This window comes from Gracilinanus agilis, chromosome 6, assembly GCF_016433145.1.
Source record: "Gracilinanus agilis isolate LMUSP501 chromosome 6, AgileGrace, whole genome shotgun sequence".
In the NCBI taxonomy this organism is placed as follows: domain Eukaryota; kingdom Metazoa; phylum Chordata; class Mammalia; order Didelphimorphia; family Didelphidae; genus Gracilinanus; species Gracilinanus agilis.
Genome location: NC_058135.1, coordinates 30,241,957 through 30,263,505, shown reverse-complemented (window position 1 = coordinate 30,263,505; position 21,549 = coordinate 30,241,957). Strand labels below are relative to the sequence as shown.

The following is a 21,549-nucleotide window of genomic DNA, read 5'->3' as shown; positions in this document are numbered from 1 at the left end:
TGGGGTTCTTGTGACTGGCTTGCCATTGTTAGCTGGGCGCTCTCTCAGCTTTATCTTCATGCCCAGGGTCTGTCTGCACTCTTTAGGCTCCTGAGGTCTCAGGTCTAGTAGTTTTCAGGGTCAAGCCTCCTGGTGGTCCCCTTGCTTGTTCCTTTGCCTGAATCTCCTTTAACAGTCTCAGGGTGCTGCTTCCACAGTCATGCACCCCCTCTGTACTTGGTCCCCACCCAAGGTCTGTGCCTGGGCTCAGGGTCCGTGTCCGTTCCTGAGTCCGCGCCTGTGTCCATGCCTGAGGTCAAGGTCTGTGTTCAAAGTCTGGTTCTTTTGCCTCTTGGGGTCTTAAGTCTTGCTCCTCACAGGAGTGGGCCCTGGTGAGCTGCCAAGAACTTAATGAATGCCCCAAACTTGCTCTAATTCTTGTGCACTGGCTTTGGCACTGTAGGTGGTGTGGGGGGAGGGGTTGCTCAGCTTGCATTTTAGTGAAAGCTGTTTCACCCCTTTATAGCAATAAAATGCCCCAATTCCACATACCTTCAATGCTGCGTCCTGTTGTGGGGTCCCTTCATTCGTCTGGATTTGTTTTTATGTCCTCTTGAGGAGTCCTGTATGTGTGGGTTAGGAGAGATTAAGCAGCTGCTTTTTACTCTGCTGCCATCTTAACCCAGAAGTCAGAATTCTTCTTTTTTAAAAAAAATGCCACCTAGACACAATCTTCTGCATGAAACCATTTGTCATTCCCTCTTTACCACTCCCAAGTGCTAGTGCCCTCACTCTCATTATTACCTTATATCTAACTTCTTTAAAGGTAACAAGGTGGCTCAATGACTGATCCTGAGTTAGAAAACCTGAGTTTAAATCTGGCTTCAGACAATCCCTGGCCCTAGGCACTAAACTGCTACTAGTCTCAGTTTTCTCATTGGTAAAATAGGGATAACAAAAATATCTACCTTCTAGGGTTGTTGTTATATTCTGCAATGTATAGAAAATGGTCAGCCATTTTTGCAGGTGCAAAAGAGCAATTTGACCCTTTAGAATACAGAACCTGGCAAGGCAGCCCCAGGCATGTGCCAATCTGGCAGTTGGGAAAGGAGTATAAATTGAGGGGCACAAAACCCCTCAGGGTTCACTTCTTCTCAGCCTTTCTAGGGAGGTGGGAGGGAGTGAGAGGGCTCAGGGTGGTGGTTAGTTTCAATAGGCAGGTAGGATTATCCACTGTCAATTCAAATTACTGACCATCCTCTGACAACATCATCTATTAGATTCAAAGATTTATTTATCTATAATCCCTATATTTCCTGATGCTAATCTGGATTTGGAGAGACCCTCAAGGTCTTCAAATTCCAGCACCTTGACCATTTCATCTATAGCCTGGATACTTAGCTATCCTTAGCTTAGATCTACAGGGTCACCTTTCCCATTCTCCCATTTCCTTTACCTTCCCTTAGTTATTAATTAAATACTTGTAACAACCATCAATAACAGTGTCATCAGTTTATAGCTTGCCTTTGAGAAGATATTCTAATACTCCTTACTGCATTCAGAACATTGTCATCAAGCTTAACTGGCTGAGCAGCCTAATTCAATTTAGCGCTTGGCTCATTAGGATTAGATCTCAAGAAAGACTGACTTGTATCCACATCAGGCAGGCCTTCCTGGTTCAAGCTATTCCTGGTTGCTAGACAAAACCTCAAAGTTCCACTCCCTGCTGGAAGCAAGCAGAAGCAACAGCTGATTCCAGTTCTACTATCAGGGCAGCTATTTCAACTTTAGGTCACTGTTCTTCAAATATTGGCTTAATTATATTCCTTAGCAGCAAGAGCTTTTGTATTAACCCACTATCATAACAGTTCCCAAAACTACCATAATATATTAAATGAGAAAAGATTTGTGAAGTTCTATGTAAATACTCATCAATATTTAATCCTAGCTATTATTACTTTGTGTGAAGATGTTATTCAGACATTATATGTTGTTATATATACATTTACATGCATCAGTTTTATAATGTAAAATATAATATATAAACATGTATGTATACATATTAATTGATGATAATAAAAAATAAATAATGTATAAAATTCATTCGTTCATTTATTTATTTAAAAACCCTTATCTTCTATTCTCAGAATCAATGGAGTATTGGTTCCAAGGGAAAAGAGTGGTAAGGGCTATGCAACTGGGGTTAATTGACTTGACAAAAATCACAAACCTAACTAGTATATGAAGTCAAATTTGAATCCAGGACCTTCTATCTGTCGGCCTCGCTCTCTATTCACTGAGCCAACCATTTGCCCCTCTTTTTGTTTATTTGATAATTTCATATTATATAATATGCATATATGTAAGAGAACCAATAGCATCTACAGGACTATTGTGGGGATGAAATGAGTGTGTAAAGCACTTAGTGAACCATGAAGTGATCCATTAATGACTAATTCAATACTATAAAACATTTTAACAGATTTAATTACTTTTCTTTGTTTTTTCTCTTTGCCAAAAGCAGTCATGCTTTCTTCTCTTCTGTTTAATCTTTGTACTTGTATCCCTAGTGCTTGCCTGGAACATGGTAGTCACTTAACAATGCTTATTGATTGATTGATAGACTATGTATTGTATCATAAGAAATAATCAAAGGGAGAGTTTCAGAGAAACCTAGGAAGAATTGTATGTACAAATGCAGAATGAAGTGAGCAGAACAAGAAGAACAACTTATACTATAACTACCATATTGTAAAGCCCAACAACTTGGAAAGACTTGAGAACTCTGACCAATTCAATGGTCAACCATCATTCTAGAGCAGTGATTCCCAAAGTGGGCTCTACTGCCCCCTGGTGGGTGCTGCAGCGATCCAGGGGGTGCAGTGATGGCCACAGGTGTATTTGGGGGCGGTGAATAACTGTAAGGGGGCGGTGATAGTATGTGACAGGGGGCGCTAAGTAATATTTTTTCTGGAAAGGGGGTGGTAGGCCAAAAAAGTTTGGGAACCACTGCTCTAGAGGACCCACCTTCCCGACAGAGGAGATGCAGAGTCCTCCTGACAGAGGAGATTTAGGTTTTGGAACATGACAAATATATGTATTTGCTTCCCTTAACTATGATTATTTCTTACAAAGACTGTGTTTTTCCCTTTTTATTATATTTGGGGAGTGGTGGTGGTAAAGTCCTTGATTTCCTTATTATGGAAATCAGTTCTTAAAGTCTGTCAGAATTCCTGACTCTCCTCAGGAGTGATTGGGGTCTTGAAGTACAAGGACATTCTTTGAAAGTTTAATTAAGTTCCCCTTTGGAACCTTTAACTACATTGAAAAGAGAATCCTCATTTGAATTTAATTTCTCTTAGTATTTATCGAGGGAGGAGTCCCTTAGTTTGAGTTCCAGGAAGTTACAGGAAGATTCTTCTGTAAGGGAGATATGCACCTAACAATAAAAGTATTTTTATAGCATTATTTGGTGAAACCTTAAAACTGAACTTTCTTTTTTACTTGATTTTATTATTTTCCCTTTGTTTCCTAATCATAGAATATTTTCTTTAGGAATAATTTAAGCCTGAGATATTTTCAAAGGCACGGAAAAGTTCTACCTTTGGGGGACTTTTTTCCTTCTTTGAGTTATCATGGTTCAAATTTGATTAGCTTGTTTCTGATGAAATAGTGAGGGTTGATTTTTTTTTTTTTTGAGATAGTTAGAAGGCTTAGTGGCTGGTACATGTGCTTTAGAGTCAAGAAGACTCAAGTTCAAATCCTGCCTTGGACACTTACTAACTATGTGACTGGGAACAAGTTTTTAAATCTCTTGGCCTCAATTTCTTCATTTATAAAAAGGTGTGTGTGTGTGTGTGTGTGTGTGTTTGTGTGGGAGATTATAGTAGCTATGTGTATGAAACAATCAGACCTTACTTTACAAAGGAATTGTACGGTTCTCTTTGTTACTGGATCTAGTGAATACAATTTAAAAAATGGTTTATCTAACAGTTGGGGTATGCCAGCTTCCTTATACCAGCTTACAAGAGACAATGTAAAAATATCTTGGAAATGGCAAATGCTACAAATCAGAACCTGATTAATTTTGCTGACTCTCTAGACTTAAAGAGTTCTGGAAATTAACAATGCAGATTAAATTTTAAAATATGTTATGCATACTTTTTTGGGGGGAGAGCTGCTTATCAAACATGTATGAATACTCTTTTTTTCTACAGCATATGAGATGGCTAAAATCTCAAGGTAGAATTCAAGATCCTCCATGATTAACATCCTCATGAATCCAATAACTATCAATAAAGAAGTGTCAGACAAATGGCTGAGCCTTGAAGATTTGTTTATAGAATGGAGGAATTTATGATAGCAAATCAAGATCAGATGATGGCAACCAGAAATTATTGAAAGGTTATCTTTAAGCAGTTTAATCATTAAGCACTTACTGGTTCTTGTAGATTATGCAATGAAGTAGTAGAAATTATGAAACACCAGGGTGGGTTGCAAAATTTTAGCATTTACTGGATGTAATCAGGTGGTTAGAATTATAGAAGCTCATTATCCTTTAAAAATTCAGAAATGATTCAGAAATAAAAATTCAGAAAATCCCTAAGCTATAACTGCAACGTCTAAGATACTCAAAACTGGACCTCAGGATCTGACTGGCATCTTATTTTGCCTGGTCCCAGGCCTAATACATAATTCCATGGCAACCTCTAAGTCTTAATGACATACAAGTAGCCCTTTCTGTAACTCTCCAATTGATTTCCAATTCTTGTTCCTCCTTATGTGTTTTCTTCCTCTATTAGAATATAAACTCTTTGAGGGCAGGGACTGCCCTACTTGCTTGTATCTAATCTTGGCACCTATCACAATGTTTAGCATATTAAAAGTATATTAAGGGGGGAAGCTGGGTAGCTCAGTGGATTGAGAGCCAGGCCTACAGACGGGAGGTCCTGGGTTCAAATTCGGCCTCAGACACTTCCCAGCTGTGTGACCCTGGGCAAGTCACTTGACCCCCATTGCCTATCCTTACCACTCTTCTGCCTTGGAGCCAATACACAATATTGACTCCAAGATGGAAGGTAAGGGTTAAAAAAACAAAAAACAAAAAAGAACAATTCAAGAAAGAGTCAGTCCTAATCACTCACCATGTTCAAAGAGAGAATAGTCTCATCTCAGGTCTGTTCTCATATAGCATTGGTCCCATAAAGATCCCTTCCAAAGCTGGCATTGCTTCTGGCTTCTGGTGGGCTTGAATTGTGGTAACTCTGCTCTTTGTAGTTAGCACAATGTCTGGCACACTTAATAAGAGCTTATGGATCAATTAGTTCATTGGATGCAACATTTAGCTTGGATTTTTGGACCCCTGTGATTTGCATTCTTGGTCCAATTAAGCAAATTCATTCCTAGAGTTAGAATGAAAAAACAAACAAACACAAAGTCCAAAAATCAGGACCATTTTTTGAGGTGTCATAAGGCCTTGAGAGTGGCCCACCACACTTTCCCTTCTATAGTATAGTTCTCTAGCAGGAAGCCCCTAGTGAAGGAGTCATATCACTCCTCCCACTCAGACTCAAATCAGATCTTCCAAAATTGAATTTGAGAAGTTATTTTATTTTATTTTATTTTATTTTTAAATTAAACCCTTACCCTCCGTCTTAGAATCAATGCTGGGTATTGGATCAAAGGCAGAAGAGTGGTAAGGGTAGGCAATGGGAATTAAGTGACTTGCCCAGGGTCACACAGCTAGGAAATGTCCGAGGCCAGATTTGAACCCAGGACCTCCCAACCCTGGGTCTGACTCTCAATCCACTAAGCCATACAACTGCCCCCTTGAGCAGTCATTTTAAAGTTGTTCGGAAAGAAATGTTGGGAGGGTTCAGCTGGGTTGCTACCTCTATTCCACCATGTTGGCTCTGCCTCACAAGTCATCTTTTATAACTACCAGGGAATTAATGAATCAGGTCCCTTAATAGCCTCAATGTTCATGTTCTTCTCTTAATCGATAAAATCCCTATTACCTCTGGAATCATATGCAAATTCCTTGCTTTAGTGTTTATAGTTCTTCATAACCTGATGTCTTCCTACTTTTCCAGACTCTGGACATGTTATTCTCTTCTAGACATTCTACAGTTTGACCATTCTGGCAACTTTTTATGCCCCACATTGCATCTCCTTACTTTGTATTGGCTCTCTGCCATGCTGGGAATGCTCTCCCTTTTCAATTCTATCTCCTGGAACCCCTGGTTTCCTTCAAAACTCAGCTCAAGTGCCACCTTCCACTGGAGACCCTTCTCTGTCCCTGCAGCTTCTATTGGCCTCCCTCCAGAAACTACCTTGTAATCATTTTAAAAAATATTCTGTCTCTACTTACATGCTTTCTCAACCATTCAAATATACAGTCCTTCAGCTCAGCAATAATTGTATTGATATCTTTGTATTCCCTACACTTAGCACAGGGTCTGCCTGGCACATCGTTGTTCAGTCATTCAGTCATATCTGATTCTCCATGACACTGTGACCATATAATACTATGCATGGAGTTTTCCTGGAGTGGTTTGCCATTTCCTTCTCTAGCGGATCATCTCTTCTCAGAAGTCCTATGATCTGTTGTGAAGAGCCCACTCTTCACTCAGGAGGGTCTCTGGAGGTGGGATGGCATGGCAAAAATGAAATGAAAACGAGCCAGAGTGCAAGTGGAATCGCAGAGGCTGTTCTCTGTTGCCATCTGCTGATTTTTATTTTTATACCCTTTTTTCTTTATGATCTCATACAGGTTTTGATTTTCCCATACATTCAGAATCACATATTAACTTTTGAAACATCTCAAGATTGGCATTTACTAATTATCTTACTGTGGCTAAACAAAGAAGCAAGCTTGTCAAGAATTATTCTTTGTGGAATGGCTTAGTTGGAACTTATTATTTTTAGCCATCCGTAAGGTACAAGAACATCAGTTCCTAGTTAAGCATAATAGTTAATTATATTTTAACTAATTAAATCATGTGTATTTTTACGTTATACTATTCATACCCATCATCAATCAAGGACATAGTTATGGTAGTTGATTACATCAAATAAGATACAATAATATCAGTGTGGTCCAAATTTTGTTCCCATGATGTTCTTTCATATTTCTCTATTTTTTTTAAAGTATGTTTGCTGTTCTTTCTGCTATAGTGTTAATAAGAATGCAATTCTGGAAGGGTGATTCTGTGCTAATTTGTCATTACCCTGTTTTCCTTGTGTTTCACTGTTTCCTTGGTCTGTGGAAGTTTGGGAACAAACCCAGGCCAGGTATTTTCTTGCTGGGGAATTTAGAAACTTGCATTAACTCACTGCTAGTTTTTTTGCTGGGCTGATTCTAGGGAACGTTTCTATACTCTGGGGGTTTGTATAGGGGTTTATTTTGGAATAGTGTATAGTCTGTGACTGTGGTTGTTCTTGCCATGAACCTGTATTGTTTTTCTGTCTCCCTGAGGCTGAATAAGGATACTGATTGCAATAGTTTCAATGCAAGTGAATGTCACTGTAAAAAGAATCACATAGGATAAACTGAGTGTGGAATTTCAATCCTCCTGACAACCTGCTGTGCTGGCTTGTCAGAGCTGCTGACTAGCTGTGCTAAACGTCATGGCTTTGATGGCTTCCTGCAATCTGTCCATCTTGGGTAACCCTGCATTGCTCAGTTTCATTGAACTATGCAAGTCCCTCTGCAATGCAGTGACACATCCTGGCACATACTAGAGGGTTAAAAAAGAATTATGGATCATTTGATCTTACCAACATCTCAGCAACCAATGTTGGTCTATAAGCTGCAATTATTTTTTATCTTAATAATTTAATAATTGATTAGAAAACATTAATATTAATTTAATATTTTTCAATAAATAAGCTTTTTGTTTCTTATCCTCCCACTTATGATTTCCTATAACCTTTGAGAAAGAAAGACAAAATTCTTTCAACATATATATACACATATGTATATCTCTCTATTAATATGTATATATGCAAATACATATATAGTGATTATATAAACAATTGTTTATTCAAAGACAAATTCCTACATTGTCTATACGTGAAACTATATGTCTCATTCTGTCAATTGAGCCTATCACTTCTCTTTAGGCCATAAATAGCATTCTTCATCATAAGTGCCCCATAACTATGATTGGTCATCATATTGGTCAAAATTCTAAAGATCTCATTTCTAAGATAAGAGAAATTGCTTCATATTTATAGGAAATACAGCCATCTCCCAAATGATAAATTGTTAAAGGATATGAATAAGCAGTTCCCAAGGGACAAACACCAAGCCATAAATAACCACATGGGAAAGTGATCCAAATTATTAATAATTAGAGAAGTATAAATGAAAGCACCTTTCAGATTCAACTCATACCCCTCAAATTGGAAAAGTTGATATAATAAAAGAAATAAGGAAAAATTTGAGGAGCTATGGGGAAACAGGCATATTAATTTACTGTAGGTAGAACTATGAATTTGTATAGCCATTCTGGAAAGCAATTTGGATCCTTGCCTTCATGATTATTAAACTGTTTTATAAGTACTTGTTAGAAGCACTGTAATATGATGGCCACGTATCCTAGAAAATGGTAACTTTGGATGTAAGATAAAATCCATTCCCCCCAACTCCTTTCTTTGTCTCTTCAAAGAATATCTATGCATTATCCTCCCATTTAGCTGCAAATTCCTTCCCCCTTTTGGTTTTGTTTACTGGATGGATATTGAGATTGATATAATTCAACAATAGCAATACTTTAATAATATGGCTATTTGATTATTGAGCAAGGGTCTCAAAATGAGACTATCAATAGTCACATTAAAGTTTATAAATGTTTATAAAATTATGTAATTCTTAGAAGTGTTTAGCCCCTTTCTCCCTACTCTGCCACTGTACTGAAGAAGAATGGGATCAAAAGCCATTTTTTGGCCATGGTAACCAATGAGACAAAGAAAAAAAATTCTTCAGAATTTAGCAAATAAGCTGTAGTGACATCATTTTAGATAATTGTTATTCACAACTGTTTAGACATAACATTAGTCCCTGAACATTTCAGAATAATGTTGTTACTAAATGTCACTATACAAAATACTTATCATCTCTAAACTACATGGAATAAAAATCTTCAAAATATAGAGACCTGGGGAAAGAAGCTAAAACTATTGGGAACAGAACATGGCATAGGTCATCTCTGCTATAGGAGTCGTCTCAAGGCTATTTTCAGTGAATCTATTACTGCAACTAGTGGTGCACTGTATGGAGCACTAGCTTTATAGTCAGAAAGATCTGAGTTCAAATCCATCCTTACACAATTATGATCTATGTGACCGTAGACAGGTCTGTCTGCTATCAGTTTCCTCAACTGTAAAGTGAAGATTGTAATAACTCCCATCTCCTTGTAGGTACTTAAATAAATAAATGCTTGTTTCCTTTCTATAGAATAAGTTTATATCCCAATATTCTGATTCAGTCACAAAAAGCAGTTTGTGCCCCTGTCAATAGCTTGCAGAGTATTAAATATAAAAGAATGCTCCCAGGACAACAACTTGACTATTTGATTTCTATCCATGAGGTTGAGAACAAAATAACAATGATGAGAGAAATCATAATAATTCACATTTATATGGTACTTCAGGATTTACAAAGCACTCATCTATAACCATACACTCATAGAATACTTCCATTTTGAGGAACCCCCCAAAATGTCATCAATATCAGATCCCTTCTGGAACTCTGTCACAAAAGTTAGGATATTATACATTTGTTCCCAGTTCTTTTCATCTTAGTGCCTCCCCTCTGAAATTTACTCTCATTTTTCCTGCATACTTCTTATTTATTCATAGTTATTTGCATATTTCCTTGCCTTCTTTAGGGATGGGACCATATTTTTGCCTTTCTTTGTATTCCCAGTACAGCTGCTTAATAAATGCTTGTTGTCTCCACCAAGACAACTAGGTTAATTGATTTGCCCAAGGTCAAATGACTAATAAGTGGGTGAGATTTGATTTGAACTTGTCTTCCAAACTCGAAACCCAGTATTCTATCTACTGTGCCACTGGACTGCCTCCTGACATAAATGCTATGTAACACATTCTTTTAAAAAAAAAATTTAGACCTTACCTTCCATCTTGGAATCAAATCTGTGCATTGGTTCCAAGGCAGAAGAGTGGTAAGGGCTGGGCAATGGGGGTTAAGTGAATGTATTAAAATTTTTTTCCACACAGAAATATTTACTACAAAAGTACAATCTTAAAGATACCAACGTACTCCCCCAATTACATGACACATAATCTTCCTTTCTCCTTGTATCTCATCTGTCTCTGGAGAAGGGGATTAGGGCCACATTTTAGCTAATTTCCTAGTTAGCACAGTGCTACTTCCTACTTCAAACCTCTCTTGGGGGCTGAAGTCCAAAGCCCTCTGGCTTCTCAGGGTTTCCCAGCTGAGCTGGCTGCACTATCTGTCTGCAAACATCAATAAAACTCTAATCTCAGGGCCAGTGGGGACTCCCATTTTTTTACCTGAATGAGAAATGGGCTTGGGGTGTTTGTGACTGTTCTATGTAATGCATTCATGAGCTATCACAACTCACTCAGTGAATTAAGCAATTCTAACATTTATTTCTCAAAGGAGAAGAACCAAAAGTGCTCAACAGGTTAATTATAAAATATAGCCTCAAATCATCTGGGAATGTAAGCATAGATCTATAGTGGGAAGGAATCTCAGAAGCTAGATAGTCCCACACCCTTATTTTACAGAAGTTTAAACTAAAACTGAGGTATGTTAACTTATTTGCATATGGTCACTCCAATACTAAATATCATCAGTAGGCAGAATTTAAATCCAGGTCCAGTAACAGTGTTCTCTCTAACTAATTCTAAAGTTATTAAATATGACAGCATGCCAATATGCTTCATATAATCCTATTTACTGAAATACTCTGCTTCAAATTTTTTTTTAAATCAGAAGATCTGTAATCCTTACAAAATACCAACTCAGACCTTCTGTACATTCCAAAGACAGCTTTGGCTCTAGCTCCTATGCTGGAAATTCCACTTTTTCAGAGAGGAAGTTCTGCAGCAAAAAAGATTATATCACCACACTACTCTTAAAATAAACAATGAACTCAGCACTACCTTGTGCTATAGGATTTCTAAGTGGATAAGTAATTTTCTAAGTAATGTCTTTGATCCCTACAGATATAAAATGTATGTATATTTAATTTGTTTCTATATCATTTTCATTTTCTTCATTCATTTCACTATCACCCTACTTTTCCTACCAGAAACAGAGACAGAGAGAAGGGCAGGGACAAAAAGGCAGAGAGACAGAGTGATACAGAAAGGTAGAGAGAGGAAGAGACAGAGAGTCATAAAAGACAGAGACATATACCAGGAAATAGAGAGGGAGAGACATAGACATAGAGACTGGAAGACAAATACAGAGAGAGCAGGATAGAGAGAGGCACGAGGGACAGAGACAGACAGAAGCAAACAATAACAAGGAGAAGCCATTCAGAGAAACATATGAACCATGTCTGAGGGTGTATCTCTGTAAACTCCTTGTTTATATATGTAAGAACATAAACTGCCTATTACCATAGGCTTTTAGAAGCCTTACATTGATAGGGTCCTAGAAATGCCATTAGATTCCCTTTGAAAGACTGTCACAACGCACACATACATATCCTCGGGAGCAGAGACTGTCATTTTTGTCTGTGTACTGGCTCACAGTTGCCACTTAATAGTGGATAGAGTCCCTCAGCCTACAGTCAGGAAGAATTCATTCAAATCCAGCCTCAGATAATTGCTAACTGATTGATTCAGTTTCTTCAGTACTAAAATGGGGATAGTAATAGCACCTTACGCCCAGGGTTGTGGATATCAAATGAGATAATATTTATTTGTAAAGCACTTTTAGCACAGTGCCTGGCATATAGGAGGTGCTTAATAAATGCTCGTTTTCCCTCCCCCTTTGTGGTTTGGGGGTTGACATATGCCGTGTAGATGGAATAGATTTTTTTGCAAGTATATTATAAAGCCCAAGGCTGATTTTCTACCTTTAATTCTAGCTAGTCAGTCCTGCCTGTATCATCAGCCCTGAGTTTAGTTCCCCTGAAGACCTCTCCCAAATAGTCAGAGAAATTGGCAAGGAATCCTGCAGCACAAGTGTCGGAGGAATGCTTGTCTCCCCCAGAGAATTCTCGCCTGCGTCCTTTCCCGGCTACCAGTCTACATTTTTTGGAAAGAATAAAAAGCACTTCCTGGGGAAAGTGACCGAGTCATGGCTATGTGCCTCTGAGTTCAATGAAGCAAGCCCACCTCCCACATACCAAGCCCAGGACCCTAACACACTCGGCTCTCTCCAAGCCAAGAGATGACTTACAAGCGGCTACATTCTCCTTCCTCCACCTCAGGGCAGAAACTGGCGCGCCTGACTGGCTTAACTCTTAGCAGCAGGCGCACCCAAAAGCTAAAGTCGGAACCCCAGCCTGGAGGGCGGGCTGGCGATCGTCCAGACCCCTCTCCCAGGAGGCGGGCTCTGCGCCTTTTTTCCTGAGTCAGGACATGGCACACGGGACTGGGAATTTCCCGAACCAAAGATTTTCCCGCTTCCGGACCAGGAGCCCAGTGGATAAAAGCGGTCGTCGGAGCATGGAGAGCCACAGCACCAAGGAGCCTTGGAACAGCCAGCCTCCTCTCTCTCTTTCTCTCGTCTTCAGAGCTCCAAGCACCAAACTCCTCCACCATGAGCCGCAGTCTTCGCCAGAATTCTTGCTTCCTCCTTCTGTGTCTGCTCTCCGTGTTCCTAACGCCCTCTGTCCGGCTAGCCAGCGGTAAGAGCCGGAGGGAAGCCCTTGGGGACAACTGAAGGGAGGTTGCCTCTGCAGTTGGGGCTGTTGTTACAGCTGTGGCCCAGACTCAGTGGGAACCCGGACTTGGTGTGCCCCCTGGGAGATAGAGACCAAAGTTTGGTGGTTGAGGTTCTTCAGCACATAATTGCGATCCGTAACAGTTATCTAACTTTTCTCTTAATCAGGAGCGCCTGTGGCCAATGAGCTTCGTTGCCAGTGTCTTCAAACTGTTCAAGGAATTTCCTACAAAGCCATTGGCAGCCTTAAGGTGATCCCAGCCGGGCCTCACTGCTCCAACCTCGAAGTCATGTAAGTTTATCCTCCCTATCTTTCTTTTAATGGCAGTAAACTGCTGCGTTCAGTCCCTTTGTGCCCTCAACAGTTCTGCCTTCTCCAGCCCTAGGAATTAGTTTCTCATAGTTTCTCTCTTCTCCCGCTTTGCAGAGCTACTCTAAAGAATGGGAATGAACTTTGCCTTAACCCCGCAGCTCCCCAAGTTAAGAAAATCGTGGAAAAGGTGCTGAAAAGGTAACTATCCGTTTGATAAGTCTAGATAGTTGTCCAAACTGCCTCATCCCACCCCAACTCCCTTTAAAAGAGGTGAAATCAGGGTTTTAGCTTAAAAGACTGAAAAGATGCACAAGTCCATAGTTTCTGTTGGGCTCAATCCACTCCTTGTTTCACAATTTCATTCCCAAATTTGAATGAATATTGTCATCATATCTGATACCACAATGACAGCCATTCAGCATATGATTTCATTGCTATCAGGAACTCTCTGGGAAGGAAACCCCCCTTTACCAATGCAAGTGGGCACCTTCTGAACTTAAAATTTTAGAGGATAATCGAAAGCATGGAGGGCTCAAGTGGCTTGCCTAAAGTCACACAGGTCTCACTACAGGTGAGACTCAAATCCAAGTTTTCCTGATTTTAAGCTTAACTCTCTATTTGCTATGCCAGCTAGTTATTTGCCAACATGTGGAGTGGAATTGGCAAGCATCCTTTAAAAATCTACCCACTCTTTAAAAAAACTTAGTTTTCTAAGATTCCAGAGACCTCTCTTCATGAGAGTAGCCTGTACAATCAATACATATAAAAACAAATGGATTATGTGATGGATTTCTTTTGCTTTAGTGAGGTTTGGTTTATACCCATATGCAGGAAATCCTAGTTTACTTTGGGATCTCAGGAAATGTCTCTAGTTATGAATTTTGACAAATGCCTATTATTTTCTTTATAACAGCTCCGTCTAGTAACTTCAAAGGAGAGGATGACTTTTTGCAAGTCCAAGTAGCTCCATTTTGAGAACATAAGAACATCTTAAGAGCCAGAAAAGTATCAGCATCTATGATTTGTTTGGGAATTCTTCACTACAGTGTTTTTTATTTATTTTGTTTGTTAGTTTTAAAAAGAGTGATTGAAACTTGTTAAACTTTATACTAATGTCTTCTCATCACTTTTTAAAAAACTGAACGTTTTATTTCAGTTTTCCCCTCATGTGCATTGTATTTCATTTTAAGGTGATATTTTCACTGTTTTTGAGATTAATTTATTTTGTACCTATTTAAAGTTGGCTATGATTTGTGTGAGGAAGAACCTCCATATTTATGTGGGAGCTCATCATGATCATTATTTATGATATCTATTTGACATTGTTAACTATGTATTTATGTTGAAGTCTTAAGAACTGTAATGTTCTAAATTAGCCTTTAGACATTTAATGTCTTCTTTGTATGGCATACTGTCATGTTTAGTGTAAATATACACAATATTCTTAATTCTATTTATGTCCTAAAACAAGGAGATTTAAATATTTATTGTTAATAAATGATTACAAAGTTTATGAAATAAACCATTTTGAAAATATCCATTCTTTGTTTATTTTTTTTTTATTGGCTGTGGGAAAAATGCATGCTAAAGGGGTGGATTTTGTGATTTAAAAGGGAAAACTTTTTTATGGTACCAAATTTTCTAATCATTTAACATCTTTCACCTGCCAAACACACTGCATTACTTTCACTAACTAGGGATTGAAATATAGGCATGACTCATTCCATTTACTTAATAGGAAATTAAATGAGAATAAAGCAAATTTTTCACTTCAGTCCAAATCATTAGAACCATAAATATAATACTTCATACCTTTACACCTAACATTACACAACAAAGTTGAATATTGTAAACCAAATAGGGAAATTTGAGCTATTTGGGATTTGTTTTTTGTTTGCAACTTCCCACATCAATTCAGATCAATTTCCATCTTAAAGAATTATCACAGATTTAGTGACTTGTCCTTTATCATTTAGCTCCTATGTGTCAAAGACCTATTTTGAACAAATATTCTCAAATTTATGATACAGATTTACTAAATGCATTAATTTTTCTTCAATTCACAAGTGTGCCCAATGGATTCATCCACATATTGCAGGTTCCAATGGCACAAGTTTACTCAGCTCAAGCAATATCTCTTCTTTTTACCAATTATAACATTCGGTTGCCTTTCTACGTGGCCAATTCCCAACATTTAGATCCCCAAATCAAGAGACCCTTAACAAATTCTTCCATTCCAAAGAGTGGAGGGCTCAAGAAATTAAACCTAATCCTCACTTTCAAACTTATTCCATGGCACAACATAACCTTCTTTTATGAGAATAGGTGAGGGGAAGATAATTTTGTCACATCAGAAAAAGGCAAATTATAATCCTATTCCCTATACTAGTTTCCTTTATATTTTCTGGCCTATCAAAGTTAAAAGGTAAGAGATGAAAGTTCTATTTGATCCTGACAATCATCCCTCTTTCCTCCTTTGATGCCCTGGGGCATAATAACACCTCTGAGTCTGGAAAGGTCTCTTGAGTGGATTACCTTTGAATTCAAGATTATATTTTCCCTTTGGATCAAATCAATATGCAAGTCAGCAAGCATTCATCAAGTGCCTACTATGTGCTAAGTGATGCTAAAAAGAAAAAGGCAAAAAAAAGGTATCTACTCTCAAGGAGCTCACTGTCTAATGAGGGAGGACAAAATGTAAATAGCCATATCCATGAATAGACAGGAGAAATTTGAAATAATCAACAAAAGGAAGGCACAGAAGCTATGGGGAAAGGAGAAAAGGCTTCCTTCCTGTAAGAATTTCAATTGGGATATAAAAGAAGAAAGAAGGCACAGCTGAGGAAGAAAAGTATTCCAGGCATTGAGGACAACCAGTGACAATGTCCAGAATAAAGGGGAGCAAGGAGGAATAGCAAAGAGGCCATTGCCAGTGTATGTCAGAGCATGTGGGGTAGAATAAGGTATTAGAAGACCAGAAAAATAGGGAAGGGTTATCTTTCCATTTTTCTCGGTCCTCTTGTGCTGTCCAGTTATCCATCATTCATTACCACTACTAGGGAAAAAAAGTCAAAATACTGTTGGCTATGAATCATCATTAGCATTTTCATAGTGAAAAGATGGCAATCCATTGATCACTTGACTCATTAAACTTTAGAGTTAGAAAGGACCTTAAACCATTTTCTAACTCAATTATTTTATTTTCCAAAGGAGGGAATGAAGTGTGGAAAAGATAAATGAACTTCTATAGGTCACAGAATAATGGGATAATAGAGGTAGAAGGGACCTTTAGAGATGATCTAGTCTAAACCTTTCATTTCTAGATGTGGAAATTGAAGCTCAGAGGAGAGAAATAATTTGCCTTGGGTCATAAGTAGTGACAAGTGGCAGAGTTGGCACCAGAGCCCAGTTCTCTTGATCTCTACCTCTTCTGGGATCTTTCTATTACCCAAGATAGGAGTGGCTGCACTAGATTGGAAACGTAACTTATCCTCCAGCTGGTGGGGAACTTGAAGCAAAGTTTATTTGGAAAAATGAAAGTTCCCAGGAATTTGCTTCCTTTATTTACTAGGGAAAGTATTCAGCCCTCATTGAGGACCATTCTGCCATGGGAGGGAGGTAGAGACTGATAAGGCATAGATGGCATAGACATATAATCTGGAAGGCATAGACATATAATAATACATTATAAAAATGGAAAATAGCTAGTCTAGGCTCTTTTTTCAGCTACACAGGAGTATCAGATATAACTTGTATTATATTATACTGTATTATATTGTAATATATATTATATTTTAATGGAACTTTTACCAGTTCCATTTTTTTTTAACCTGGGCACCTTTGTATCTCCTGAGGCAGTATGGTGGCATCATCCCTAGAAAGTCACCATTTAGATGCTAGACTTTGTGAGGACCCCAATTGACTTCTTTTAAAAATCCCTAATGCACCTCAAAACTCTTGAATTCAATTAATCACCAGCCTCAGTTCCCCAGTGGCAAGGATTATAAGTATGCTCCACTATACCAAGTCCTCAAAGAGTTTTTTTTTTTAAAACAAATGACTATCAATTTGTAAGACACCTAAAAGGGCCTAATTAAATCCTAGAGACACCAAGTTATGTGTCTGAAATCACATAGCTGATTGACAAAGACTTAAGACTAGAAGTTAGAGCTTCAGATTTCTATCCCAGCATTATTAGCATTATCTCTATTTTCTTGAATGAATTCCTCTCAGTGTGAAAGAGAATATAAACTTGGATAGACTTTGAGAATTAGTGGGGGATAGAAGGATCTATCATACTGTGGTACCTGGGGTCATGAAGAGTTGGACACAAATGAATGACTGAATAACAACAATGAAAAGAAGAAAGATGAAAGACTACAGTCTTCTGCATGTACATTGGGTGGGATGGGATTTGGAAGTTAAAATCTTCCCTGGGTTATGGTGACTAAATAAAAACCACTGGGCTTCTTTCCTATTTTCCTACCCCAATATGATTATATACATGAAACCAAATTAAAATGAGAATTAATTATAACTTTGAAAAACAGACAAATATCATAAGGCACTTCTTATTTGAATACAGGGATCTGTGGTACATTTCAATTCTGTAGAAGCAAGAGGGGCACTGAGGACTGCCAGAGGAGAAATTGTCACCAGGACTTTGGAAGTAGTATTGTCTGACTTTAAATTCAACTCACCAGAGAGAGGGGAGCTGGAAGAATGTAGACTGGCTGGGTGGAGGGAATTCTACATCCTTTGGAGAAGAGAAAGGTTAAATTTACACTCTGAGGAAGTCATTTGGCCAGTGGCTTGAGTGCAGTGCCATCTAGGGTTAAATGATATATTTTAGACTTGCTGAATAATAATAGATAGCATCTCTGTAGGCTTGCAGGAAACTGCTGTTGGAATTGTGATATCCAAGTATATGGGCAGCCTGTACTTGTGTGGAATTCTCCGAGTTGTTTTTCATTTTTCCTCTCTTTTCCCCCCTTTGTTCAGAAGGCTCGAATCAAAGAAAGTGCTGTCCTCTGTGTGAGCAAAGCAGAATTGGAGTAGTTCAAAATAAATGTGATGTGTGCAAATTTGGAGACATCTCCATCCCAAATGTTCATAAGGGCTCTTTGTACCTGACCTGTTATAGAGTCTTCTGAGCTCATAGTGGCCAGATCAGCCACAGTTAGTCACAATACATTGACCCTGCATTAGTGATGTCATTTTGGTCCTCTTTTTGAGTACAAAGGAGAACAGCCAACCTTCTTTTTTCCTCTCCCCTCTCCTCCCCTCTCCTCCCCTCACCCCCCTTCTCCTCCCTTCTATTCCCTGTCACTTCCTTCTTCTTATTTTAATTTTGCTTCTAAGCAGGTTATAAATCCTGGATTCTCACCCCATCCTTTTTTAGATGATTCTTAATTTTATTTGTTTTATTTTCCTGCTAGATTGGGGTGGGGGGAGGGTTGAGGTGTGGATTATTGTTCCCAATTTCAAACCTGAAAGTTTTCCTTTTTCCTCCACTGTAATTTACCCTCAGGCATTATTGCTACCATAGAGATGAAATTCATTATAGACCCCTATACAATGGTAAAAAAAAAATACTTTATGATTCTTATCTCCTCTTCAGAGCTATAATTAATGTTCCTTTTAAACCTGATCAGATTTCTGAGATTTTTTTTTTTGTTGTTGGTTTCCTCTTAGGGATTTTCTCTTTCATGATCAATCCACTGTACATTACATTACAAATTACAAAAAGCATTATGCTTTTGACTTCCATTAATTGTTGATGCCACTAAAGTCTAATGATAAGTTGCTGCTCATTTGCATATATTACTGCCTTACTTCACACTGCTTTATCTATTCATAGATGAAGTATTGGTGTATGTGGACGTGAAATCTAGAGACCCCAAATTTGTGGCTTAGTGAGATCTGATGAACCTCAAGTTTTAGAAATAGCTTGTAGGTTGGAGACCCCCAAAGCTTGTGCTTCCCTGTTCCCCTGAGAATCCACCCTGAAGGGAATCTCAGACTAGCAGTTGCAGACTGAATAATGGACCCCAGTGTAAATGCTAAATATCCTTTTTTTTTTTAACCCTTACCTTCTGTCTTGAAATCAATACCGTGTATTGGCTCCAAGGCAGAAGAGTGGTAAGGGTAGGCAAAGTGGGTCAAGTGACTTGCCCAGGGTCACACAGCTGGGAAGTGTCCAAGGCCAGATTTGAACCTAGGACTTCCCATCTCTAGGCCTGGTTCTCAGTCCACTGTGCTACCCAGCTGCCCCCGCTAAATACCCTTTTGTCTTAGGTAGTCTTCCCCATTGTATCAAAGACCCTTTCCCAGGAAGACACACCTGGGCAGGGACCATCCTTTAGTATCCTTTGTAAGCAGCCCCTTCCCTTACACCCTAGCCTCTGGCTAGGATTCCTTTCCCAAGCTTGATTGTAAATCCCATCCTTACCAGTATAACAACTGAATTTCAAGGCCATTTATTCTTATTCCTTTCTGTTTAAAACAGAACAGAACCTCCAGTTCAGTTTCCTTTTGCCTCAAAGCATTGCTTTCATAGGAATCACCTAGAAATCACGGGGCATCCCCCGGTCTTTCCTAGGGGTGCAATATCTTCCCAAGGAGGACTCAAATCCCCCCTGTCTTTTTATCTAGTTGAGAATAATCCCAACCTAGCGGAGACTCGAACTCCACCTCAGGGGCCTCAAACTCCCTGAAAGTTCCCAGGTCAGTGCCCTGGACCGTAATCCTTCTCCCTCCCTCTCAAGCACTTCCCCTGGGTCCCGACTGGCCTCCTCGAGGTTAACCAGAACTGCGGTACTTTTGGGGTCAACTCTCAGAAACAGGTAGGAGGTTTGGACAGATGCCGCGGGGCAAACCCCTCATCCCAGAACGGGATGGGCCCCGGGGCTTGGCATAGGATGTCCATGGAATCTGCCATCCAATAAGCCATAAGCCCATAGGGAGTCCTCCTCTCCCCCATACACACTTTCAATCACCACACACACTCCACACAGCTCACCTGAAGTCTTGTCCAAGGCAGTGCCTTCGGCCCTTCTGTCAAGGGGTTCCGAGGTGGGGACCAACGCGGACGAGCCCCCAAATGTTGGGGTCCGAGTCATAGCCCACCACCAAGGAAGACCAGCAGACAATGCAATTAGGCAAGAAGGGCCATTTATTGATCTGGTGCACACCAGGGGAATTCAGCCTAAGAGTTCCATCTATGGCTCATGAGTACAGGAGTTTTATGCCCGCCCCTTATCAGCCTACGGGGTTTGCAGGCATCTCTTGCAGTTAGGGCGTTGACACCTCTATGTACTTGTCAGGGTCTGCAGTTTAGGGCATTCGCACTAGGTCAGGGTTCTGTAGTTAGGGCGTTGACACATTTATGCACTTTGTCAGGGGCCTGTTTGCCATGTCTTGCAACGATATGTTTTGCAAGGGTCAAGTGGCTCCCTGTCTTGGCCTCCTTCACCATGTCCAAGAATTCTAGTTCACTTTGCTGATCCCATTATTAATAGTCATAATTTCAATTTATTCTAGGAATGAGAATAAGCTTCTGGCTTTTAAAAAACATAGTCCATTCCTAATGATAAACGATAGGGCGGCTAGGTGGCATAGTGGATAGAGTGCCAGCCTAGAGAAAGGAAGACTCCTTTTCCTGAGTTCAAATCTGACTTCAGACCTTACTACCTGTGTGATCCAGGGCAGGTCATTTAACCTTTTTTGCCTCAGTTACTCATCAGTAAAATGAGTGGAAGAAGGAAATGGCAAGCCACTTCAGTATCTCAGCCAAGAAAACCCCAAAAGGAAACACCTGAACTGAAACCTACTGATAAATTATATGTATTTAAACTGTCCACTTCCTGACAAAGGCTGGAATATTTATGTCTTCCTACTAACCACAGTTAAAAGATTGTGTGCCAGTTCTCTTAATTCTCAGTATTTCCTCAAACTCTCCCAATCTCCCATTTATAGCTAGCTGGTCTCAGAGAAACACTGGATACCAAATTCCCCTACCTGGCATTAAGGGAAAGGGAAGAAAAAGGAGGAGACCTTCTCTTTAGAAGATTATAGGCAGCCTTCTTTCAAAACTTCCCTTGGATATAGACACTAAACAATAACACTAGTCCAACTATCAATAATATGGAATTAGGTCTTGATCAATGATACATATAAAACCCAGTGGAATTGTGTGTCGGCTAAGGGGGGTTAGGGAGGCTTGGGGGAGAGGGAAAGAACATGAAACATGTAACTATGGGAAAATATTCAAAATTAAAATTAAAAAAAAATTTCCCTTGCTACACAGAGGAAATCATTTCTTCTGATTGGCAGGTCTCCTCCACTCTAAGCTGATAAGTATCCA

The 21,549-nt window shown here is 39.2% G+C and overlaps 1 protein-coding gene across 1 annotated transcript; it reads left to right on the top strand.

Moving 5' to 3' along the window:
• The first annotated feature begins 12,654 nt into the window (after positions 1–12,654).
• Positions 12,655–14,635, top strand: LOC123251660 (growth-regulated alpha protein-like). Its single transcript, XM_044680964.1, is given in 5 exon segments — positions 12,655–12,705; positions 12,707–12,836; positions 13,040–13,163; positions 13,299–13,382; positions 14,098–14,635. Coding segments are annotated over 5 exon segments (399 nt in total). The 3' UTR covers positions 14,108–14,635.
• The last annotated feature ends 6,914 nt before the right edge of the window (positions 14,636–21,549 follow it).